This window comes from Hyperolius riggenbachi, chromosome 4 (assembly GCF_040937935.1).
Source record: "Hyperolius riggenbachi isolate aHypRig1 chromosome 4, aHypRig1.pri, whole genome shotgun sequence".
Taxonomy (NCBI): Eukaryota; Metazoa; Chordata; class Amphibia; order Anura; family Hyperoliidae; genus Hyperolius; species Hyperolius riggenbachi.
Genome location: NC_090649.1, coordinates 410,796,171 through 410,822,009, shown reverse-complemented (window position 1 = coordinate 410,822,009; position 25,839 = coordinate 410,796,171). Strand labels below are relative to the sequence as shown.

The following is a 25,839-nucleotide window of genomic DNA, read 5'->3' as shown; positions in this document are numbered from 1 at the left end:
ATGAAACCCGAGATGAAACAAAATAAAAGTATTTATACTTACCTGGGGCTTCCTCCAGCCCCCTTTTGGCCGTGGGCTCCCTCACTATCCCGATATAGGTTTTCAATTGAGCATGAGCAAGGGGTGAGCAGGCAAAATTTGCAAATTTACTTTGAAGCTTATTTTGAATTTTTCCTGTGCAAATATTTTGGGAAGAATATCTGCAAGAATTTCTGCATTCCCATTGACGTCTATGGGACCAGTTTTCATAGTTGACGGCAAAACCCCCATACAGCAGGATATTGACGCCTAATTGGTAGGTGTATCAAGGCTAACCCAGGGAACATGCACATGCAGCTGTGAGGGCAAGGCATATGCGGGAAGCCTCTGTACTATGCAGAAGCTTTCCTCAACCTAGACAAGTATCTAACTTTTTTCCAGCTGCCTCAGGTTCACGTTAAAGTGGATCTGAATTATTTCACAGTACAGAAGGAAAACAGAAAGACATGCACCCTGTATGTATTTAGAGGGTTTAGACCAGCCTTTCTCAGTCTTTTCACCCTGGAGGAATCCCTGAAAATACTTTTTGGATCTCAAGGAACCCGTGCAAGTAATTTTTGGATCTCGAGGAACCCCTGGCATGGACTTTACAATCTAGTGTGGCTATTTATGTCACAGTGCCCTTCCTTACAATGTCTCCTTATTCTAGTGATTTTTAGTAATGAATTCATTATTATTCTGACCCCAAATTTAGCGATTTTTTACACTACCCCCTATTAGTGTGCTCTCTATCATACTTTCCCCAACCACCACAACGGGGGAAAATGCCAAGGAAGCCCTGCAGAGTACTTAAGGAACCCTGGTTGAGAAAGCCTGGTTTAGACTGTCTAATTCCCCCCTCAGCTGCGACCAATCACCACCATAATTTGATCTCAGCTGTGTCAGCTCAGGAATCTTCTCAGCCACAGCAGCCAATTTGTAAACACAGGATGTTTCTTCCATGAAAGCAGGAAGTAGACACACTGCAGATTTATTGTAGGATTTGTATCAACTGTAACAAAGAAATGTTATTATGTTGTTGCGTATCTTAGTGCAGAGGGGAAACTGAGTTTAGGGCCTCTTTTAAGTGAAGGGGTAAAAGAAAGCAAGAGGCAGGTCGACAGGCCAGGGCCTCACGAGTGAGAAGTATTTGTGTGTTACCATAGCAACCAGTCACATTTCTTGTGTCATTTACAGACAAGTACTGTGACAATGACAGAATCAAAACATACATTTCAGATGATCCAGCGTTCATTCTCAAATACACTGGCGAGAGCAGATCCAGGACAAAGACTTCCCGGGCCCATCAGAGAAATGACTGCTACAACCTGTAAGGATGCAAAAATGAAAACAGGCAGAGAGCAAGTACTTCTCAAGCACATCTAAAGTGATAGGGATATGGAGGCTGACACACATTTCCTTTTTAAAAAAAATGCCTGGATATCCTGCTGATGCCTCAAATATTTTTAGCCATAGAGGAAGCCTGACTGGATTAGCTGCATGCTTGTTTCAGGTGACAGGACTGCAGCCACAGAGATCATCAGGACAGCCAGGCAACTGGTAGTGTTTGAAATACATATGGCAGCCTCCATATCCATCTCACTTCTGGTGGTGCTGTAATACATGCATTTAACTCAAAGATTTGCTTTACACAAGTTATTACCTACATTTAGAAGGAAACCATGGCAGCCAACATCACCACAGCTGCGGTTATCCTGCTTTCTATGCACATCCAAACTGTCTTCTGGAAGGTAGGTGTGGCCAAGCTGCCACTCCCACCCCTACAGTCTACCTAGCATGGTGGATGAAGCATATCTAGTATGTGATGGAGATCACATGGATGCAGCTTCTTACAGTTACGTAGCTGAAAAAAGTTGGGGGGGGGGGGTGAACTGACCTGATGGCCACCGTTCCCGCCCGTTCTCCACTGACACCCCTCTTTTTCAATTGTTTCCCGGTCCATCTTCACTACCGTGGCAACGATGGCACGAAAGATTGTTTAAACTATTGCTGAAAAATCATCGCGGGCAACGGGAATCTAAGCAATCGGTCAGTCACTCTGTCATGATGGTTGCAATCATCGCACGTCGCTAAACACGGTTTGACAAATTTTTGTTGTAATGATATCACACGATTAAAAAAACCTCAAAACCAGCTTTAAAAAAAAAAATCAACAGAAATCACTCGGGGGGGAAAGCTGCAAGTCGCTACATAAACATTTAGCAATTTTGATTATAATTCACTATTTCTAGTAGGCCCCAGCAGAGCTAGTACATTGCCACTAGAAGGCAGGGGGCTAACAGATACAGAATGGACCCCATGCTTTCCTGTGGGACAGTATGGACCGAGTCACACATTTCCATCTTCACTGTTTCCTGCTTTGTATGCTGTGCTTGTAAGAGCCACCATGGTTTAAACGTGCTTTGCTTTGTCACATGATTAATACCTGTGCTTTTAATGAGGATTAGAGACAGGGCAATGTATACATTGCCATAACATAGGCCTTCATCTGCCCCCGAGTTCAGCAGTAACAGCTATGGAGCACTGGAGTGCAGAGCACATCTGTGCTATACGAATAAAGTGACACTGTGGCATTCTCTGCTCCAAGTGCTATAAAAACTGAAGCTAGACAAGGATTTTACAGGGACCCTGAAGTAAGAAGAATACTGTAGAGGATACCATTGTTGACTTGCTTTTAGAAAATGCTACTTGCTTGACTGTGATGCTGATCCCCGGCACTCTGAATAACTGACCCAGGATGAGTATGCAAGTCAGGTCACCTGATCGCTGACTCAATTGTACTCCAGGTTCCAACATCAGCATGGCTGGCACTCAAATGGCATTTCGAAAATACCAACCTCCACATTAGAGAAGACCTGCACTGAGGAGGAGTATGGAGGTTGCCATCTTTACTTCCTCTGGAAAATGGTACTAAATCTACTGTCACAATGATGTTTCACCGCCAGCAATTTTGGGTCATTGATCTGCAACTTGCATGCAGACGGTGGAGTCAGAAGCCAGAACACCTGATGAGCTCATTCATTACCAGAGTAAGTGATGCAGAATTCTTTCACATTACATAACGCTTGCAGGAGTCAATTTCCAGCAAGCGTTATGGTCTGCGGCGTGGACGTCAGGATGTTGCAGTGCGACGCTGATAAGCAGGGGGGGGGGGGGTTGGTAATAATTCACCCAACGGTAAATCGCCTGTGGACGATTAAAAGCTCAGGGCTGTGTGGAACCGCAACACACACCAAAACTGCGGGGTCATTCATTTTACCTTGGTTAACGCAAAGTATTAACTTCGCGCCAAAACACCAGAAATCTGCTCTGGTGTGAAGGAGTCCTTAGTGACAGACAGCACAACAATGACTTCTATATTCTGCTGATTTCAGAGACCCTGTCAGCTCTGATTACATATAATGGGCTGTCAAGATTCACTACAGTACAAGCAGAACTCCCCATTCACACATTGCTGGCCCCCCAAAAAAATGCTTCTACTGTACAAGCTTTGCAGCAGTCAGCAAAGCCACAGGTACACCTTGCTCAGAGCTAAGGAATTTTGTACAAAACCACAACAGTTTTACATACATCTAACAAAATGAGCAAATCGGTCAAAAAGATTGCATATTTCAAATGAAATAAAATAAAAAAAAATCCAGAACAAATATAATGCACCACTTAACACTTTTTCACTCATAATGTCAACATTTCCAGAATACATTTAGCAATAAGCAGAAAACACAAATAGAAAAAAATGGAATATCCGGTTTGGGACATATTTCATAATGGACATACACCACAATATGCAAAACATATTACGGTACTCGTTCAGAACCTGCATGTTACCGATCTGCAGCAATATAAAAACTGGCTGCTGCGGATTACTGTACATCATTATTGTAATACAAGCAAACAATCAATAAGCAACTATACCTGATTGTGTGATTGCCATATGTACACACTCCCTGCCATGTTTCCTTTAGAGATCAATAAAAGGTGAAAAAAAAAATGCATTCTTCATATGAACTCAAGTGTATTCTCTGTACAATTCCCCTGAGGGTCTTCTGAGACATGCAGGCCAAGGCAAGCCGTTTTGTGGGTACCTTGCTGGGGGTAGAGGACTACATTCTGGGTTCCATATGTGCATGTAAAACATGTTGTGTCATTTACAAGGACCACTGTTCATTCCTGCGGAAGATGCTTGCTGGAAAAGTAGGCTTTTCCAAAGATACACTGCACCAAGACAAATAGGAGTGACCTGTATAACTGACAGGCCTGCTATGCACAACTATAGTAAGCCTGAACAGCTATAGATTTCATTATTTTTATATTTAAAAAGTGACAGACTACCCAGCAAGCTCATGGTGAACCAGAACTCATTGGAGTGTGTAAGGGGCTACAAAGGAACAAAAAGCCCTCTTACTAAAACGTTAAGCAAAACAGAAGTTTGCCTTCCTAAAACAGAAGGTATTTGCAATAATTCAGGTTGGAGTGAGCATATGTATGATCATCATATGCTCACTCCAACTTGAATAATCGTAAATACCTTCTGTTTTAAGAAGGCAAACTTCTGTTTTGCTTAACATTTTAGTAAGAGGGCTTTTTGGTCAATTGTAGCCCCTCACACACTCCAATGAGTTCTGGTTCACCATGAGCTTGCTGGGTAGTCTGTAACTGGCTGCTTCAAGTCCTACTCCATAAAGCCACATTGATCTATTCCATGCACTGATAAAGGATCTACCAATCCAAAACAGTCTGTATGCATGTTGGATTATTGTGGCTCTACAATTAAAGAGACTCTTTTGTTTTTTGTTAAAAAGGTCCCCTGGGGGGTACTAAGGGTCCCAATGAGGCTTCCCCCTCCGCTGTAGCTGCAGGCAGTCCAGCGCTGGCTCACCCAAAGTGTCCCAGAATCCTCCCTCGACAAGCGCTGATTTATTTACCTTTCCTGGCTCAAGCAGGGGCGCTGTTGCGGCAAACCGTACGGAGATAGGTGGAAATACCCGATCTCTGTCGGGTCCGCTCTACTACGCAGGCGCAGGAGACTTGTGCCTGCGCATTAGAGTGGGCCGACAGCGATCGGGTATTTCCGCCTATCTCCGAGCGGAGACTGCGCCTGCGCTGGAGCCAGGGAGGTAAATAAATTACATGCCCGCTTTTTGGAGGGGCACAGTGAGACCGCCGTGGGACACAGGAGGACAGGGGAAGCCTCGATCGGATCCGGAGGCTTCCCCCTACTGAGGAGAGTACCCCCCAGGCGAACTTTTTGTAGTTACAGAGTTTCTTTAACAAGCTGACACATCATTGCATTCCAAAGGTGTGGCTAGCTTCCAGGGACAACAATGGATAATTTGCATATACAGTAGTGATGCATCATGGGAGACATCCCATGCTCACTCCAACCTGAATTTTCGCAAATACATTCTGTTTTATGAAGGCAAACCTCTGTTTTATATTCAAAGGGACCTTGCAGTGGGAATGATATGGAGGCTGCCATATTTATTTCCATTACAGAATGTCAAGTGCCTGTCTTGCTGATCCCTTTGGCTGCAATAGTGTCAGAATAATGCTATATACACATTTTAGATAACTATCGTTTGGAACAACAGATAATTAGCTGAAGAACGAGCGTTCGCCGACTGGAATGCCAATCTCTCAAATGAACAACCCTATATGGTCTTTATGTTCAATCAACACAGTAGTAGCAAATATTGCTCACGCATACAATAGTGACGTCAAAGTTTGTTGGGTGATGGACTTCGGGCATGCTCAAACAATCATTAACATCTAAAGTCACTTTTGGAAATAAACAATCGTCATTCAATCAGATCCGTCATGGTAGATGCACATTTTTTCCACCGATGACAGTCGTTCACTGTTCATTTTATTGATTATTTGTGAAAGTTTTGTGCACGATTACCTGACGAATGATCTTTTCAGAGCGGATTCAAACGACTATAGTCTAATGTGTGTACATAGCATCACACATCTGAAACCTAGCATGCAACTTATATTTATATAACCAGAATTTATTCTGGTTCAGTGGCTGAAAGTATAAGAGACAGGATCAGTATGACAGCCAGGGAATTGAATAGAAATACATTTGTTAGCCTTCACATCCATCTCAATACAGGATTAATTTAACATTACCTCACCCCATATACATCTGAATAGGGCTCTAGTGGGACCCGTACTAGTTCAGGCTACTTTCACACTATTAAAAAAATAAATAAATAAATAGGATCCCAACAGTCATGTAAATTTGCATCCTAGCCTACTTCTGCAATGCGACCCGTACAGTAAAAGCATACAGTCCCTGCTTGTGAGTCGTCCAGTAACGCACTGAATGCTGCGCGGCAGAAATCGTTACACAAGTAACAGTGTGAAAGGCCCATTGCAATATTACATCACATTGTAATGGAATTTTATTATCCATTGTGCCTCAATGCAACAGACGTAGCGTGAAAGGAGCCTCAATCTCCAGCATCACTACTACTGAGATTCCCAAAACCTCACATGAACTCCAGGATTTCCCAGATTAGTGCTGAATAAAACCAGCTCCCCCAGTGTGAAGCAGCAATCACTATGCCCAGCTGTGGTCACATGGGGGAGGTACATATGCAAATCAGGATCGTTTCCAAACTAGAGTCCAGAAACATGGAGGAAGTGGATGCCAATTTGTACGCTAATGTATGCCACTAGGAAATATGCAGCTGGAATTTGCACTAAGCAATTTGTGGTCTTACACAACTACTGTACTTCCTACTACAAGCCCTGCCTCCTCCTGCAATGCAGTCACATGGTTATTAGTGTGATGGAAGGATGCTGGGAAATGCATGTCATGAACAAATGGGTGGAGAAGGTGGTCCACTAGTACTTTAGTTTAAAGTACACCTGAAGTGAGAGGGATATGGAGGATGCCATTTGTATTTTCTTGTAAATAGCAGTTGCCTGACAGCCCTGCTGAACTATTTGGCTGCAGTAGCGTTTAAAGCACACCAGAAACAAGCATACAGCTCATCCAGTCAGATCTGACAATAATGTCAGAAACACCTGACCTGCTACATGCTTGTTCAGGGTATATGGCTAAATGTATTAGAGGCAGATTATCAGCAGGACAGCCAGGCAATGGGTATTGCTTAAAGGACAACTGAAATGAGAAGGATATGGAGGCTGCCATATTTATTTCCTTTTAAGCAACATCAGTTGCCCGGCTGTCCTGCTGATCATCTGCCCCTTAAACCCTAGCTAAATGAAAAAGGCTTCATGCTGTATCCTAGCGACCGTCTCCTTAGGTCAGGCACGCCCAGAGCACAGATTAGCGTGCTGTCTCCCTGCTTGGTTTGCTTCAGAATGAATTATGCTGGGCACACAAGGTAAGATTTTCTCTTATCAATCGAGCCACTGATGGCTCGATTGATAATTTCCGACATGTCCGATCACAGCGCGGATTGATTCCCCGCTTTGATACCCGCGGGTGGACAATAGCGAAAATCAAGCCGAAGATAAGGAAGCACCCGCGGGGACGAGCGGGAATCAATCCAGCAGCTAATTGAGCCGCCAGATCTAACCATGTATGCCCAGCATTATACTATTAGCCATAGATCCTGAACAAGCACGTGGCAAATCAGGAGTTTCTGACATTGTCACATCTGACTACTAGATTATCCACATGCTAGTTTCTGGTGTTATTCAAACACTACTGCAGCCAAATAGATCAGCAGGGCCGTCAGGAAACCGGTATTGTTTAAAAGGAAATAAATATGGCAGCCACCATATTTCTCTTGCAAGGGTGAAAGCAAACCTCTCCAGTTACAAATGTAAAAATTAATACAGCAGACAGCGCTCTAACTATAGGGAGAGCAACCATTGCAACAGGGAAGGCCCCAAACTGCTAAGGCTCGGTTCACACGGGCGATGGCCCAGATAGGGGGCGTCGTTCACAGCCAGGATCACCGATGAGGTGAATGGGTTTACCATCATTTGCGCCAACTTTGCAGTTGATGGAAATTTCTTGCACGCTGTATGTAGCATCCTGCAGCAGGTGCGTTCGGCGATTCCCATGAGGCTCAAAATGCAATGACAGGAAGGAATGCCAAACGCTTTTCTGCTTAGTTGCTGAGAAGCATTTATCATCAGCTAGACGCGTTGCCCCAGAAACCGGTGTGAACCGGCCCTTACCGCCACTCCCTCCAATAAAGAAGCCCATCCTCCACATAAAGGTGAGAGGGAGGGATCACGCTTGCGTCTGCAGTAACCAGGCGATTCCCCGCAAACATTTTAATGAGGAATCGTATGCCTTGGGTTCAGAAAGGTAGTGCAGGTTGTATTTTACCCACACTATGGAGAATAGCAGATGCCTCTTAAAGTAAACCTGAGGTGAGAGGTATATGGAGGCTGCCATATTTATTTCCTTTTAACCAGTTCACCCCCAAGTGGTTTTTACCCTAACGGACCAGAGCGATTGTCAACTGTCAGTGCTCCTCCCTTTTATTCCCTAATAACTTTATTACTACTTATCACAACTAAAATTATCTATACCTCATCTTTTCCCCACCAATTAGGCTTTCTGTGGGCAGTACATTTTGGGTTTTTTATTCTAAATGTGTTTTAAAAAACTGGAAAAATGAGAAAATAATGGAACAAAATTCATTTCTCAGTTTTCGGCCAATATAGTTTTAAAATTAAACGTTTTCCTGTGGATAAAACCGACATTTGCCCAGTTGTCCCAATTATTAAACCGTTTAAATTATGTCCCTATGACAATGTATGGTGACAATAGATTATGTGGAAACATAGATGTTATTTTTCTGAGTTTTTTTTGTCCAGTCCATAATTACAAGCCCCTATGTAGTAAAGTTATAGTAATATTCCCTCACAATATAGATTAAAAAGCTTATTAAAAACTTCCTGTTGCAGTTAACAGGCTCAAACAGGACTTTTTAATAAGTCAGTTTGCCATTAACTGGTTAAACAATACCAGTTGCCTGGCAGTCCTCCTGCTCCTCTGCCTCCTTTTACCCATATACCCGGAACAAGCATGGAGCAGATCAGTACTCGGATACTAACTGGATTAGCCAATATGCTTGTTCCAAGGTTTTGACTCACACAGAAGCCTCCATATCCCTCTCACCTCAGGTTCCCTACAGGCCCCTCAAGGAAAATCAATACACGCATTTCCACATGCGATTTTGCACAGCGGCAAAACTTTGGGGGATCAGGATGGCCAAGCCTGTGACGGTATAAAAATCGCTGGCAAACAGAAAGGTCACCCAGGGTTGCCAGTAAAAATGTAGGTCATAAGGTAAAGAGTAGCACACCGTTACAAAGTCTGTTTAGGTGCATAACCTCGGTAGTTAGCCATACTACCGCCCAGCAAGTTCAGAAGGTTCAAAAGCAGGTTAGCGCACCTCTTTTCCAAAAGTTGCATTTATTCCATTAATAAATCGAAGCTGTAAAGTTGACAATTATTTTGCGGCCACACAGGGTCCCTTTTATCAAAGCACAGTGTTAAAGAGAACCCAAGGTGGGTTTCCGCCATCAATATTAGGACACAGAGGCATATTCGGCATACAATGCCCAGCCTCTGTGTCCGTATAGTGTGCCCCCAGTGCTCTGCTATCCCCCAACATAAAAACTGCAAGGCTATCGACACAGATTGTCGCTAGTCGGCTGTTTACCCCTTTGCTGCCATTCAGCGCCGCTCCCCCGCCTCCTCTATAGCGCGGCTCCCCGCCTGCGTCCCTTCCCTCCCCGCCTCTGTAAGCCGATTGGAGGAAGCTTACGGAGGCGGGGAGGGAAGGGACGCAGACTGGGAACCGCGCTGTAGAGGAGGCGGGGGAGCGGCGCTGAGGGGCAGCAAAGAGGTAAACAGCCGACTAGCGACAATCTGTGTGTCGCTAGCCTGGCAGTTTTTATATTGGGGAACAGCAGAGCACAGGGGGGGAGGGCCTGGGGGCACACTATAAGGACACAGAGGCTGGGCATTGTATGCTGAACATGCCTGTGTCCTAATATTGATGGCAGAAACCCACCTCGGGTTCTCTTTAAGACAAGTGCTGTGCTTTGATAAAGGGGACCCTGTGTGCCCCCCAAAGAATTTTAAGCTTTACAGCTTTGACTTATTAATGGAATAACTGCAACTTTTGCAGAAGTGTGCTAATCTGTTTTGCAACCTTCTGAACTTGGCAGTAACAGTTGTCTGAATATAGGGGGGGGGGGTGGGGTAGTTTCAGGGGGTTTCAGGATAGGTAGTTACTTTTTGCCAGACAGGTAAAAAAAATTCTGCAAATCATGAATTACATTTTGTTGGCATACTACAAGTCTGATTTTATTTACAAGAAAACGCAACTAAAGCCTAGATGTGCGATCCGGTCTTCATTCATTATAGATTACAGGACACCAAAGCTGAGCAGCCGGTTAAATAATTTAGCATTCAGGTGGGCTATAATTCATGGCACAGTGGACACCAGTGTCAGGGAAGGACTGACAGCTCATTGACTGTATGCAGCGTGGGAATTTTCCACACCTCCTTACACAGCTTGCAGTCTGACTAGCTATTGTGTGCTTATCCGACAGCTATACAAATCATCGCATGACAAGAAGGTCACTGACCATTTCTTAGTGCATTCCACCATCAGCTCCTGGTAAGATGCCACAAACTGAAACTTGGAGGCATGTTTGCCAACCCGCTGCAGTCTTTTCCACACTGAAGCCATGATCCAAGAGCAGAGCAAAGGAGACGAGGGGGGGGGAGAAATAGGTCTTCTCTGTTATATTCCAATCAGCTTCACAAAGTGGTGTATGCAAGAAGGCAGAGGATGCCAGAGACAGGCTGTGGTCCAGCAGCACTCCAAGACAGCAGCAGATCCCACTTCACAAGGCAGACAGCCAGCTCAGGACACTCCTGCATGGCTAAGGGAAAGGAAGTCCCCAGTGCATGGAAAAGTCAGCCCTCCTCCCAGGCGAAATGACGTGGAATCCGTAGAGCTAGACTGGTACAGACAAAGGAGGAAGCAGGAGAGAGAAAGCAGTTAATATTTGACATCATGTAGAAACGTATTCCTATGCAAGGCTGTAAGCAATCCGGCGTGCTAGGTTACAATAGAGAAGTACTAACACAACAGACTGGCTGATGTCTCCCACTGCAGAGTACTATGGAAAAATCAATTGCAGCTCCACAGGAATAGTCAGCACACCTTCTTGCACACACCAGTCATGTGCATGGGTAAAAGGTAATTGTAATGTGCGAGACGTCTCACAGACCCCACCCCCTACTCCCGCTGACACATAACATTATGGAGCAGAGAAAGTGTACCGCCTGCACCAACGCTGGAGAAGCAATGCCTCAAACACATTGTTTGCATTATGGATCACCCCTTCCCAGCATAATTACACCCTAGGCAATTGCAGTCTTCTGCCAAGCCGCTGACATAAGAGAGAAGAGGAGTATGCAGGCTGGGCACAAGGGAGTAAACACACTGTCACCCAAAAAACATTGGACATAGGAGACAAGTCCTCTTACTCACCGGCCCTCCTCCTGTCACTACAAGCTGTCATCTGCTCATCATTAAAGCAGAACTCTAGTAGGTGCTAGATAAAAGAATCCTTTAGTTCTGTCAATTACTGCAGTCTTTTCCCTTACTTACTATCAGTGTCCCAATCCAATGACAACATGAAGCCATCCATAAACCCATGATGTGTAATGCAGTACAGTAGGGATACTATTGTGTCAGTAATTAATAAGCATCCACAACCCATACAAAATAACTATAAAACAACAGCCTACTGATGAGTCCCTCACTCATAACCTCTTTACACACACCGCCCCAAGACTTCTCTAAGGTTGCCCCCACTCTCTAGAATTTCCTCCCCATCCCATCAGACATACTTCTACCATCAATTCATATAAACAACCCATTAAAACTAGCTAACCCGTTGCCCTCTCTTAACTATCACTGATTGGCCATAGTGTCATTTACCCCATCTATGTCATAGTCAAACTAGTGTATGCATAGGTGTATGGTCTACATCACCTATTTATTGCAAAGCACAACATAGCATATAAGCACTTAAAAAAAATATAAATTAGATTATCATAAAAATGTGAAGAAAAAACAAAAAACAAACACACAGATTCTAGAAAAACTATACATCAGGCTGAATACTTGTGATTTCTTTATAGGTCAGCCACTACTAAGCCACACAAGTAGTAGTCTTCACAGCAGATACTTCAAAAGGTACGAGAGCCACATGGGTCCCGTGCAGCCCAGCTACACAAGAGCCAAAGGCGGCCCCCTGTGGTCCAGGTACATGAGAGCAACTGTGATCCAGGTACGAGAGCCACATGTGTCCAGGTACACAAGATCCACTGCGGTCCAGGTACACAAGAGCCGCACGGGTCCACTGCGGTCCAGGTACACAAGAGCCACTGTGGTCCAGGTACGAGAGCCACATGGGGCCACTGCAGTGCAGGTACACGAGAGGCACTGTGATGCAGGTACACAAAAGTCACATGGGGCCATTGCAGTCCAGGTACACAAGAGCCACATGGGGCAACTGCGGTCCAGGTACACAAGAGCCACATGGGGCAACTGCGGTCCAGGTACACAAGAGCCACATGGGGCAACTGCGGTCCAGGTACACAAGAGCCACATGGGGCAACTGCGGTCCAGGTACACAAGAGCCACATGGGGCAACTGCGGTCCAGGTACACAAGAGCCACATGGGGCAACTGCGGTCCAGGTACACAAGAGCCACATGGGGCAACTGCGGTCCAGGTACACAAGAGCCACATGGGGCAACTGCGGTCCAGGTACACAAGAGCCACATGGGGCAACTGCGGTCCAGGTACACAAGAGCCACATGGGGCAACTGCGGTCCAGGTACACAAGAGCCACATGGGGCAACTGCGGTCCAGGTACACAAGAGCCACATGGGGCAACTGCGGTCCAGGTACACAAGAGCCACATGGGGCAACTGCGGTCCAGGTACACAAGAGCCACATGGGGCAACTGCGGTCCAGGTACACAAGAGCCACATGGGGCAACTGCGGTCCAGGTACACAAGAGCCACATGGGGCAACTGCGGTCCAGGTACACAAGAGCCACATGGGGCAACTGCGGTCCAGGTACACAAGAGCCACATGGGGCAACTGCGGTCCAGGTACACAAGAGCCACATGGGGCAACTGCGGTCCAGGTACACAAGAGCCACATGGGGCAACTGCGGTCCAGGTACACAAGAGCCACATGGGGCAACTGCGGTCCAGGTACACAAGAGCCACATGGGGCAACTGCGGTCCAGGTACACAAGAGCCACATGGGGCAACTGCGGTCCAGGTACACAAGAGCCACATGGGGCAACTGCGGTCCAGGTACAGAAGAGCCACATGGGGCAACTGCGGTCCAGGTACACAAGAGCCACATGGGGCAACTGCGGTCCAGGTACACAAGAGCCACATGGGGCAACTGCGGTCCAGGTACACAAGAGCCACATGGGGCAACTGCGGTCCAGGTACACAAGAGCCACATGGGGCAACTGCGGTCCAGGTACACAAGAGCCACATGGGGCAACTGCGGTCCAGGTACACAAGAGCCACATGGGGCAACTGCGGTCCAGGTACACAAGAGCCACATGGGGCAACTGCGGTCCAGGTACACAAGAGCCACATGGGGCAACTGCGGTCCAGGTACACAAGAGCCACATGGGGCAACTGCGGTCCAGGTACACAAGAGCCACATGGGGCAACTGCGGTCCAGGTACACAAGAGCCACATGGGGTCACTGCGGTCCAGGTACACAAGAGCCACATGGGGTCACTGCGGTCCAGGTACACAAGAGCCACATGGGGTCACTGCGGTCCAGGTACACAAGAGCCACATGGGGTCACTGCGGTCCAGGTACACAAGAGCCACATGGGGTCACTGCGGTCCAGGTACACAAGAGCCACATGGGGTCACTGCGGTCCAGGTACACAAGAGCCACATGGGGTCACTGCGGTCCAGGTACACAAGAGCCACATGGGGCAACTGCGGTCCAGGTACACAAGAGCCACATGGGGCAACTGCGGTCCAGGTACACAAGAGCCACATGGGGCAACTGCGGTCCAGGTACACAAGAGCCACATGGGGCAACTGCGGTCCAGGTACACGAGCCACATGGGGCAACTGCGGTCCAGGTACACAAGAGCCACATGGGGCAACTGCGGTCCAGGTACACAAGAGCCACATGGGGCAACTGCGGTCCAGGTACACAAGAGCCACATGGGGCAACTGCGGTCCAGGTACACAAGAGCCACATGGGGCAACTGCGGTCCAGGTACACAAGAGCCACATGGGGCAACTGCGGTCCAGGTACACAAGAGCCACATGGGGCAACTGCGGTCCAGGTACAGAAGAGCCACATGGGGCAACTGCGGTCCAGGTACACAAGAGCCACATGGGGCAACTGCGGTCCAGGTACACAAGAGCCACATGGGGCAACTGCGGTCCAGGTACACAAGAGCCACATGGGGCAACTGCGGTCCAGGTACACAAGAGCCACATGGGGCAACTGCGGTCCAGGTACACAAGAGCCACATGGGGCAACTGCGGTCCAGGTACACAAGAGCCACATGGGGCAACTGCGGTCCAGGTACACAAGAGCCACATGGGGCAACTGCGGTCCAGGTACACAAGAGCCACATGGGGCAACTGCGGTCCAGGTACACAAGAGCCACATGGGGCAACTGCGGTCCAGGTACACAAGAGCCACATGGGGCAACTGCGGTCCAGGTACAGAAGAGCCACATGGGGCAACTGCGGTCCAGGTACACAAGAGCCACATGGGGCAACTGCGGTCCAGGTACACAAGAGCCACATGGGGCAACTGCGGTCCAGGTACACAAGAGCCACATGGGGCAACTGCGGTCCAGGTACACAAGAGCCACATGGGGCAACTGCGGTCCAGGTACACAAGAGCCACATGGGGCAACTGCGGTCCAGGTACACAAGAGCCACATGGGGCAACTGCGGTCCAGGTACACAAGAGCCACATGGGGCAACTGCGGTCCAGGTACACAAGAGCCACATGGGGCAACTGCGGTCCAGGTACACAAGAGCCACATGGGGCAACTGCGGTCCAGGTACACAAGAGCCACATGGGGCAACTGCGGTCCAGGTACACAAGAGCCACATGGGGTCACTGCGGTCCAGGTACACAAGAGCCACATGGGGTCACTGCGGTCCAGGTACACAAGAGCCACATGGGGTCACTGCGGTCCAGGTACACAAGAGCCACATGGGGTCACTGCGGTCCAGGTACACAAGAGCCACATGGGGTCACTGCGGTCCAGGTACACAAGAGCCACATGGGGTCACTGCGGTCCAGGTACACAAGAGCCACATGGGGTCACTGCGGTCCAGGTACACAAGAGCCACATGGGGTCACTGCGGTCCAGGTACACAAGAGCCACATGGGGTCACTGCGGTCCAGGTACACAAGAGCCACATGGGGTCACTGCGGTCCAGGTACACAAGAGCCACATGGGGTCACTGCGGTCCAGGTACACAAGAGCCACATGGGGTCACTGCGGTCCAGGTACACAAGAGCCACATGGGGTCACTGCGGTCCAGGTACACAAGAGCCACATGGGGTCACTGCGGTCCAGGTACACAAGAGCCACATGGGGTCACTGCGGTCCAGGTACACAAGAGCCACATGGGGTCACTGCGGTCCAGGTACACAAGAGCCACATGGGGTCACTGCGGTCCAGGTACACAAGAGCCACATGGGGTCACTGCGGTCCAGGTACACAAGAACCACATGAGGTCACTGCTGTCCAAGTACACAAGAGCCACATGGGGTCACTGCGGTCCAAGTACACAAGAGCCACATGGGGCCACTGCGGTCCAGCCAGGTACACAAGAGCCACTGCGGTCCAGCCAGGTACACAAGAGCCACATGGGGCCACTGCAGTCCAGGTACACAAAAGCCACTGCGCCGCGGTCCAAGTACTTAAGAGCCACACAGGGCCCCTGCAGTCCAGGCATATGAGAGCCACATGGGGCCCCTGGGCAACTGCAGTCTCAGAGCACAGGGCTGCTGCCATCATGCTGACAGGCAAACAGGCTGGAGTAAACGGCTTGTGGATCCTCATCAACAGCACAACACAGAGCACGGCAATCCTCTCCGGCTTACCTCCTCCTCCTCCCAGCCACACTGGGCATTTAATCCCTTAGCCCTGGATATTAGTGCGGTACCCCATGCCAGTACAGCCCAGCCTGGACACAGCTCCACGGATAGACCTTCCAGGCCAAGGCTATTAGTATGCAGACAGAAAGGTGCAGCCCCCCGGCCCCGGACTCCAGCACAATCCGAGCTGCGAAAACCCTCCCTGCAATCCAGAGCCAGAGCCCGCTCCACCGCCGCCACCACTGCTGCTCTCCACATTGGGCACCAGGCAGCAAGCACAGCGGGGCTCTATTGGAGCAGAGTTCTGCCAATTATCCTAATAGCGAATAGCAGCTCCGATATAATAGGGCGGGGCTAGCCGGCGCTTTAAATGGCTGGGCTTTGGCTGACACTAGAAGGCAGTGCGATGACCGCCTCTTCTGGGAGGGGAGCAGGTTGGGCGGCGGGGCAAGGTGACAAAGTCGTTGTTTATGGTATAGAGGGCCCTGATTGGTCCTCTGCATTGTCTATCACAGATCTTATAGTCGGGGAGATGGATACACTAGACAAGTGGGCTGCTGCATTCATTTTTATCACCCCGCCCAAAATCCGTGACAGGAGTGAAGCGCCGTACGCTCAGCTGTAGCTGGTGGTTCATTGGAGGCAGTCAGTGGTGATGGTGAAGTGTACGATAATTTCTATGTCAGCTACCTGTGGCTCTCCCTGTGGGCTCTAGCCTAGTACATCGGGGAGATTAGCAAATACGCAGCAGCATTTGCCACAACACAGGTGACGAGTGACCTTGGTTTCCAGGAATCGTATCAGGCGTGGCAGGTTTATTCTTGGATAGATCTGAGACTTTGAGCACGTTCATAATTACTGCTGCGTTTTAATCAGCGAAGCAAATCCATGCTTGATTTCATTCACAATAGAACAGGGATGCAAGGAGAAATTATTAGGCCCCCTGGCAAACCATTGGAAATTCTCCACCCACACAAAATAAAAGTACCAGGTATGCAAGTCTTGTAACAAGCATTTTAAGGGAGGCATGTCCCCAAAATAACAAAATGAGGCAACCTTTTCCTCACATTACAAATTTAAGTAGCACTTTCCAAAACTACTGAACACTGGTACTAAGTTGCAACATAAGATAAGTCCCAGTTCACACTGGCATTTAAGTGGCAAACAGATCTGTGAAAACAGTTCCGATGACCAGTTGATCGGCTCCATTGCCATTTGGTTGGTTCCGTTCCGTTTCCCCACACCCCCCCAACATAAAAGTGGATTTTGCATGGCTTGAACGTTCCATTTTCTCACTGCCCCCAATGCAGTGCTTCAGCTTCCGTCTCCGTTCCGCTGGGCTCAATGGTCCATGAAAATTGCTGCAGGAAACGTTCGGTCCATTAAACGGATCGTGCGGAACGGATCCGTTGCAACAAGACAAATTCAGCAATCATGAGGCCCACAACAAGACAAATTCAGCAATCATGAGCAGGGACGGATCTAGGGGGGGGCAAGCGGGTATCTTGCCCCAGGCGCAAATCATGAGGCCCCCAACAAGACAAATTCAGTAATCATGAGGCCCCCAACAAGACAAATTCAGCAATCATGAGGCCCCTAACAACACAAATTCAGCAATCATGAGGCCCCCAACAAGACAAATTCAGCAGTCATGAGGCACATAAATAGACAGCATTTCACATAAATAGGTAGAATGCCCCCTTAATATGGTAGACACCTCTCACCTGGCTTCTGAATTCTCCTGTACTGGCTGCTGTGCCTGGCAATACTGTTTTTGGCTGGATTAGGGATGATGTGTGGGCTGAAAGGCCTGGCAGTGATGCTGTGGCCAGTTTGGCTGGCGGTGATGCTGTGGCCGATGCTGTGGCTGGGTTAGCGGTGATGCTGTGGCTGGGTTGGCTGGCGGTGATGCTGAGCTGTGCTTGGCTGGTTGAAGTAAATGCTGGCCTGACTGGTGGTGATGCTGTGGCCTTTTTGACAGTGATTCTGGGCTGGTTGGCTGGTGGTGATGCTGGGCTGGCTGGCCTGGATAGTATAGGTAATAACAGGTGCCCCCTAGTTAAGGTAGCGTCAGGAGTCCCCAAGTTTAGGTAGTGACAGGAGCCCCCCCAGTTCAGGCAGTGACAGGAGCCCCCCAGTTCAGGCAGTGACAGGAGCCCCCCAGTGTAAGTAGTGACAGGGGACCCCCAGTGTAAGTAGTGACAGGTGACCCCCAGTTCAGGTAGTGACAGGGACCCCCCAGTTCAGGTAGTGACAGGGACCCCAAGTGTATGTAGTGGCAGGAGCCCCCAGTTCAGGTAGTGAGTGACAGGGACCCCCAGTTAGGTAGTAATGGACCCCCAGGTTAGGTAGTGAGTGACAGGCGCCCCCCAGATTAGGAAGTGACAGGAGGCCCCCCCCAGGTTAGGTAGTGAGCGACAGGGACCCCCAGTTAGGTTGTGAGTGACAGGGACCCCCAGGTTAGGTTGTGTGCGACAGGGACCCCCAGTTAGGTAGTGACTGACAGGGACCTCCAGGTTAGGTTGTGAGCGACAGGGACCCCCAGGTTAGGTTGTGAGTGACAGGCGCCCCCCCCCCCCCCAGGTTAGGTTGAGAGTGACAGGGACCTCCAGGTTAGATTGTGAGTGACAGGGACCCCCAGGTTAGGTTGTGAATGACAGACGCCCCCCCAGGTTAGGTAGTGAGTGACAGGGACCCCCCAGGTTAGGTTGTGAGTGACAGGGACCCCCAGGTTAGGTTGTGAGTGACAGGCGCCCCCCAGTTAGGTAGTGAGTGACGGACTCCCAGGTTAGGTAGTGATTGACAGGCGACACCCCCCAGGTTAGGCCCCCCCCGGGCCCGCTCAGGGCCGTTTTTGAGGGCTGGAGGGGTTGCAGCATGAGGGGAGAGCTTGGTGGCATGTCGGTGGGGAGGGGGGAAGGCCCCCTCCCTCACCTCGGGCTCTCCCCTCCAGCATTAAATAAACACTGTATGCAGGCGGAGGCGGCGGGGCAGCGGCGGCAGATACATACCTTCCGTGCGTTCCACCGATGCGTCTCTCTCTAGCTTCTGACGCGACTTCCGTTGCGTCAGAGGCTAGAGAGAGACGCAACAGTGGAGCGCACGGAAGGTATGTATCTGCTGCCCCGCCGCCTCCGCCTGCATACAGTGTTTATTCAATGCTGGAGGGGAGCGCAGAGGGGAGAGCCCGAGGTGACGTGCCACCAAGCTTTCCCCTCATGCTGCGACCCCTCCAGCACCTAGCGAGGCATCCTGCTGCGGGCTCCCTGTGAGGTAGGGGCCCCATAGCAACGCTATGGTTGCTATCCCCATTGCTACGCCCCTGCTCAATTCCCAAGCACACATGAGCAATGATATGCCCTTTCTCCCCTCCCCATGTATGTGGGTAGGCTTTGCAACATGCTTAAATTTACATACAATGTTCAGTTCATGGTCATAGAGAGTACGAGCGGAAAAGTAGGTTGGGCAGGTTTTGTGGACAGATTTGTAGGCCAGACACAGTATCTTGAATCTGATTCTGGACTGGATTGGAAGCCAGTGGATTGATTCACAGAGGGGAGCCGCCGTGGTGGAGCAATGGGAGGAGTGGATAACTCTGGCTGCTGCCTCCTCCTGCTGCGCTCGTGCATGAAAAGGAGTGTTCTGAGCAGCAACAGTGGGGACGAGGAGGACGTGGAGCTAGATGTTTCCCTCTTCCTAGGTAAGTGTAACGATTGGTGTCAGCACGCAGAGAGAATCTGATTATTGGCAATCTGCAGTATCACCAAGAATGCAGATATATACCCGATTATTGATGATCTGCAGTATCGCCGATAATCAGATATATTGCTAACCTCTGGACACCTATGTGTGTGAGAGTGTTTGGTGTAACAGTAACAACTCTGAGTAAAGACCACCAGAGGAGCTGGCGGCCTATACTCCTGAGGAATTCACCCCTGACGGTGGGTGATATTCCTGTAGCCTGTGGACCCCGGAGCGAGGGACCAAGGCTGGGTTGCAGGAAGCCCTGCTGCTAATATGCAAGGTTTTGCCCTGAACTGGGCTAACGTAACACAGTAATAGCACAATCCTAGTCTGGGGTGTGAGGTCCGTAGTCACAACACCCTGGAACTAGTCTGGAGCATAACATAAATGATAATACAATTCCCTAGTCTTGGGTGTGAGTTCCGTGATCATCAACACCCTGGAACTAGTCTGGAATATAACACAAGGACAATACAGTTCCCTAGTCTTGGGTGTGAGGGCCTTGATCTCAACACCCTGGAACTATGCTAGAGAATACACAGAAGATACACAGTATTCCTAGTCTGGGGTGTGAGGGCCTTGATCTCAACACCCTGGAACTGGTCTAACAAATAATACAATTCAATTAGTACTTTAAGCTATCAACAGAATCTGGCTAAGTGTGAATTCCCAGGTCCACCTAGTTCAAACACACTGTAAGGATCTGACTATGGTCTGAGTGCCTTCACGTAAGTGTTAGCAATGGCAGACAACCAGCAACTGACAAGCAGCAGAATATATAGTTGCTGGACTCTGCCGCCCCGCCCGAGCCATTCAGCCAATCATGAGTCCTGCAGGAATCAGCTGATCTTCCTGATCAGCTGACACTTCCCCTGCTGGTATAAAGGTCCTGAGTTCAGGCCCGCGCGTGCGTAGCTCTCCATCTGCCTATGTGCACTAACAGACCCAGCCACACCAAGCGCACGCTGCTGCATGCAAACCGCCGCGTTGGACGCGGAAACAGCCGCTTTGCTGTCAGGACATGTGGCGGCTTTTCCGCATTCCACCATACTACCTGACGCGTGTCTATGCGTGCAAACCGCCGCGTTGGACGCGGAGTCAGCCGCCTTGCTCTTGGCACATGCGGCGGCTTTTCCGCGTTCTCACAGTAAGTATCTATTTTTTGCCTTGGGTTTGCGTTAAAACTTAACCATAAATCAAAACAATTCTCATCAAGTCAACTCTTTATATTTCAAGTATTTTACTAAGCTGTATTACACGGAGATATCGGTTTTCACGAGGTGTTTATTCCAGTCACTCTTCTAGAGCTCTGCACAATTCAGTGAAAAGCCGATAGCATACAGTGGGATTTGAAAGTTTGGGCAACCTTGTTATTCGTCATGATTTTCCTGTATAAATCGTTGGTAGTTACGATAAAAAATGTCAGTTAAACATATAGGAGACACACGTGATATTTGAGAAGTGAAATTAAGTTTATTGGATTTACAGAGAGGGTACAATAATTGTTTGAATAAAATTAGGCAGGTGCATACATTTGGGCACTGTTGTCATTTTATTGATTCGAAAACCTTTAGAATTAATTTTTGAAACTCAAATTGGCTTTGTAAGCTCAGCGACCCCTGACCTACATACACAGGTGAATCCAATTATGAAAAAGAGTATTTAACCTCCTGAGCGGTATGGACGAGCTCAGCTCGTCCATCACCGCCGGAGGCTGCCGCTCAGGCCCTGCTGGGCCGATTTGCTTCAAATAAAAAGCAGCACACGCAGCCGGCACTTTGCCAGCCGCGTGTGCTGCCTGATCGCCGCCGCTCTGCGGCGATCCGCCGCGAGCAGCGGCGAAAGAGGGTCCCCCCAGCCGCCCGAGCCCTGCGCAGCCGGACCAATCAGTTCCGGCCAGCGCTAAGGGCTGGATCGGAGGCGGCTGACGTCAGGACGTAGGCTGACGTCCATGACGTCACTCCGCTCGTCGCCATGGCGACGAGGAAAGCCAAACAAGGAAGGCTGCTCATTGCGGCCTTCCTTGTTTGTTCTGGGCGCCGGAGGCGATCGGAAGAACGCCTCCGGAGCGCCCTCTAGTGGGATTTCATGCAGCCAACTTTCAGTTGGCTGCATGAAATAGTTTTTTTTTAATTGAAAAAAAACCCTCCCGCAGCCTCCCTGGCGATCTCAATAGAACGCCGGGGAGGTTAAGGGGGTAAATTGTAAGTTTCCTTCCTCTTTTAATTTTCTCTGAAGAGTAGCAAACAACTCTCAAATGACCTGAAGACAAAGATTGTTCACTATCATGGTTTAGGGCAGGGGTCTGCAACCTTTAAGAATCAAAGAGCCACTTGGACCCGTTTCCGAAAAGAGAATAAAAACTGGGAGCCGCAAAGCCATTATAAAACAGATATGACCCTAATATGCACATATTGTTAGCAGATATGTCCCCAATATGCACAAATCGTTAGCAGATATGTCCCCAATACGCACAAATCGTTAGCAGATATGACCCCAATATGCACAAATCGTTAGCAGATATGTCCCCAATATGCACAAATCGTTAGCAGATATGTCCCCAATATGCACAAATCGTTAGCAAATATGTCCCCAATATGCACAAATCGTTAGCAGATATGTCCCCAATATGCACAAATCGTTAGCAGATATGACCCCAATATGCACAAATCGTTAGCAGATATGACCCCAATATGCAGATATGACCCCAATATGCACAAATCATTAGCAGATATGACCCCAAAATACAGATATGACCCCAATATGCACAAATCGTTAGCAGATATGACCCCAATATGCAGATATGACCCCAATATGCACAAATCGTTAGCAGATCTGACCCCAATATGCACAAATCGTTAGCAGATATGACCCCAATATGCACAAATCGTTAGCAGATATGACCCCAATATGCACAAATCGTTAGCAGATATGACCCCAATATGCAGATATGACCCCAATATGCACAAATCGTTAGCAGATATGTCCCCAATATGCAGATATGACCCCAGTATGCACAAATCGTTAGCAGATATGTCCCCAATACGCACAAATCGTTAGCAGATATGTCCCCAATATGCACAAATCGTTAGCAGATATGACCCCAATATGCACAAATCGTTAGCAGATATGACCCCAATATGCACAAATCGTTAGCAGATATGTCCCCAATATGCACAAATCGTTAGCAGATATGTCCCCAATATGCACAAATCGTTAGCAGATATGACCCCAATATGCACAAATCGTTAGCAGATATGACCCCAATTTGCAGATATGACCCCAATATGCACAAATCGTTAGCAGATATGACCCCAATGTGCAGATATGACCCCAATATGCACAAATCGTTAGCAGATATGACCCCAATATGCAGATATGACCCCAATATGCACAAATCGTTAGCAGATATGGACCCCAATATGCAGATATGACCCCAATATGCACAAATCGTTAGCAGATATGACCCCAATATGCAGATATGACCCCAATATGCACAAATGGTTAGCAGATATGGACCCCAATATGCACAAATCCTTCAGCAGATCTGAAAAGAAAAACCCATTTACTCACCTAGTCAGAAGTACTCCTGTCACGATCTCCTGTCCCGACCTCCGGTCCCGACCTCCTTGTGGCGCGCAACTCCCTCGGCTCCTCTTCCTTCCTTCCCGACGTCACGTCCTGCCTGCACTACACTGCAGGGCTACGGGAAAACGGCCGCCCGAAGCCCTGCACTGGTCCGGCGGCCTCTCTGATAGGCTGCCGGCCAGCTGGCAGCACACGTCACACGCGCACATGAAACAAGCGCGCCGCAGCCATTGACACTCACTACCGGTGTAGTGTCAGAATGGGCAGCCCTGCAGCACCGGAGCCGCGACGGAGCCGCGGCAAAGGTGAAAAAGAGCCGCTTGCGGCTCCGGAGCCGCGGGTTGCCGACCCCTGGTTTAGGGGAACGATACAGAAAGCTGTCTGAGAGATTTCAGCTGTCTGATTCCACAGTTAGGAGCATATTGAGGAAATGGAAGACCACAGGCGCAGTTCAAGTTAAGGCTCGAAGTGGCAGACCAAGAACAATCTCGGATAAACCAAAAATCAATTCTTTATTTTCATCTGGTAAATAAGTAATAAGGATGCTAACCAGGCAATCCAAAAGTAAAAAATCACTATTACTTTCCCTGTTGATAAATGATCATTCCCCAGTTTACCTTACTCTCATTTGGTACATTGCCGCACAAAGGAAGTTGCAGGGCATGCTGGGTTGTCTTTTTATGCTTCTTTACTTTCCCCTCAAGCATAACTAATGCAGCCTGAGGCCTCTTTCCCTCCTGTTTTTCCCTCCCACACCTCTGTTCCTCTCTGATTGGCCAATATTTCTCATGCTGAGACAATGCACTTTCTATTACAGAGCTGGGTAGGAGTGCCTGGGAGGAGGGCGAGCAATGCATACACAATCAGGCAGAGCAGAGTAAGGGAGGAAATGACATCAGGATTGGCTTCAAGATAGACACAGTTAAAATGGAGAATCCTGAGAAGGATTTTCTCTTTTTTTTACTATAGAAAAATCACTAAAATCAAAATGTGGACAGTGCAATACATCTGTTATGTAAGTAGAGCAAGTATTTATCTACTTGTATATGACAACACAATATACTCTGTACTGCGCTGCGGAAGATGTTGGCACTATATAAATACTAAATAATAATAACAACTGTACATATGCATGCCAACATCCCCACAAATGTGTAGGATCTTACCTTCCTGTTGCATAAACCATGGTAGTAACCCCTGCAAAGCTGAATGGGTGCTAATGGAGCAATGCATTTTACTTCCTGATTCATGATGCCTTATGACCCAATCAAACAAACAGTGATTGGAGAAATCTGGGTCCCTTTTTTTTTTTTTTTTTTTTTTTTTTTTTCCTTCTTACACCGAGCCCTATATACTGTTTCCAGCAAGTTTCCTAACCAACACCTTACAGTAATACAGTGCATAATTCATATTCCAGAAACTAGCTTTTCTACATATGCATCTGTTGGTGGGACAGAATTATATAAACCAATATTTACTTATCATCAAAGCATTTCCTGTTGATAACCGTTAGCCCATTGCTGGGTAATGTCTTCCCTATGTGCTGCATCATGTTTAATTAACAATTTTCCATTTGCTTCACTCCACAGAGTCGAGTTACCTGTTACACAACCTTCCTGCTTTTCAAGCCCTGCAGTTAAAACAACAAAATATTAATGATCACAGTGCAGAGAAATCTGAGCAAGCAGTAAGTGAAAAATTAATTGCATAGTAAAACGTAGCGCCAATTAATTGTGTAAATAGTAATGTACGCCGGTTTATTCAAGTATAACGGTTTCTGAGGAATCAGACAGTAACAAATATGTAGATCATGCTTCAGGAGGGCCTTTTATCTGTTGTCTCCTGTATTGTAGGATCCCCTATTCTGCAGATTTTTATTTTAGTCTTTAGCTTGGAAATGGTATAAACAAATAAAAAATGGTTTACTAATTTTAGTGTTTAAAGTGAACCTAAACAGAGAAGGATTTTTCCTTTTAAAGATACTCTGTAAGAAAAAAACAGACCATCTGGGGGATACTTACCTCGGGAAGAGGAAGCCTCAGAGTCCTAATGAGGCTTCCCCATCCTCTGAAGCTTAGAGGAATCTGGCGCTGGCTCCCCTGAAAGTTCCTCGACAAAGCCTGACAAGGGTGCACAGGCAATACTTACCTACCGCAATCCTGCACAAAGGGCTTGCACCTGCGCAGTAGAGCGGATACAATCGGGTTCGGCTATTTTCGCTTAGTACGAACTAAAAGAAGAGCCGCTAGTGTGCCTGTGCAGGATCGCGGTAAGTAAATATTTACCTTGCCGCTGTTCGGGGGGGAGGAGGAGGG

At 48.3% G+C, this 25,839-nt stretch overlaps 1 protein-coding gene and 1 long non-coding RNA gene across 10 annotated transcripts in view; one reads left to right on the top strand and one right to left on the bottom strand.

Moving 5' to 3' along the window:
* The window catches only part of EHBP1 (EH domain binding protein 1), a 558,994-nt gene extending 542,349 nt beyond the window's left edge, over positions 1-16,645 (bottom strand). For 2 of the 9 annotated variants that reach the window (XM_068232344.1, XM_068232345.1), the window contains exons 1-2: positions 16,199-16,642; positions 10,636-11,015 (exon numbers count right to left, since the gene is read on the bottom strand). In XM_068232344.1, the coding sequence (XP_068088445.1) occupies positions 10,636-10,739 (104 nt within the window). In that variant the 5' untranslated portion in view covers positions 10,740-11,015; positions 16,199-16,642. Of the gene's footprint in view, positions 1-1,250; positions 1,347-1,685; positions 1,735-10,635; positions 11,016-16,198 lie in introns of those variants that run through there. The other 7 variants (XM_068232347.1, XM_068232348.1, XM_068232339.1 and 4 more) reach the window with 6 other exon arrangements.
* A 6-nt stretch (positions 16,646-16,651) lies between these two features.
* Positions 16,652-25,839, top strand: part of LOC137504230 (uncharacterized) — a 46,376-nt gene continuing 37,188 nt past the window's right edge. The window contains exons 1-2 of the long non-coding RNA XR_011019448.1: positions 16,652-16,857; positions 25,114-25,211. This is a non-coding gene — a long non-coding RNA (uncharacterized lncRNA). The remainder of the gene's footprint in view (positions 16,858-25,113; positions 25,212-25,839) is intronic.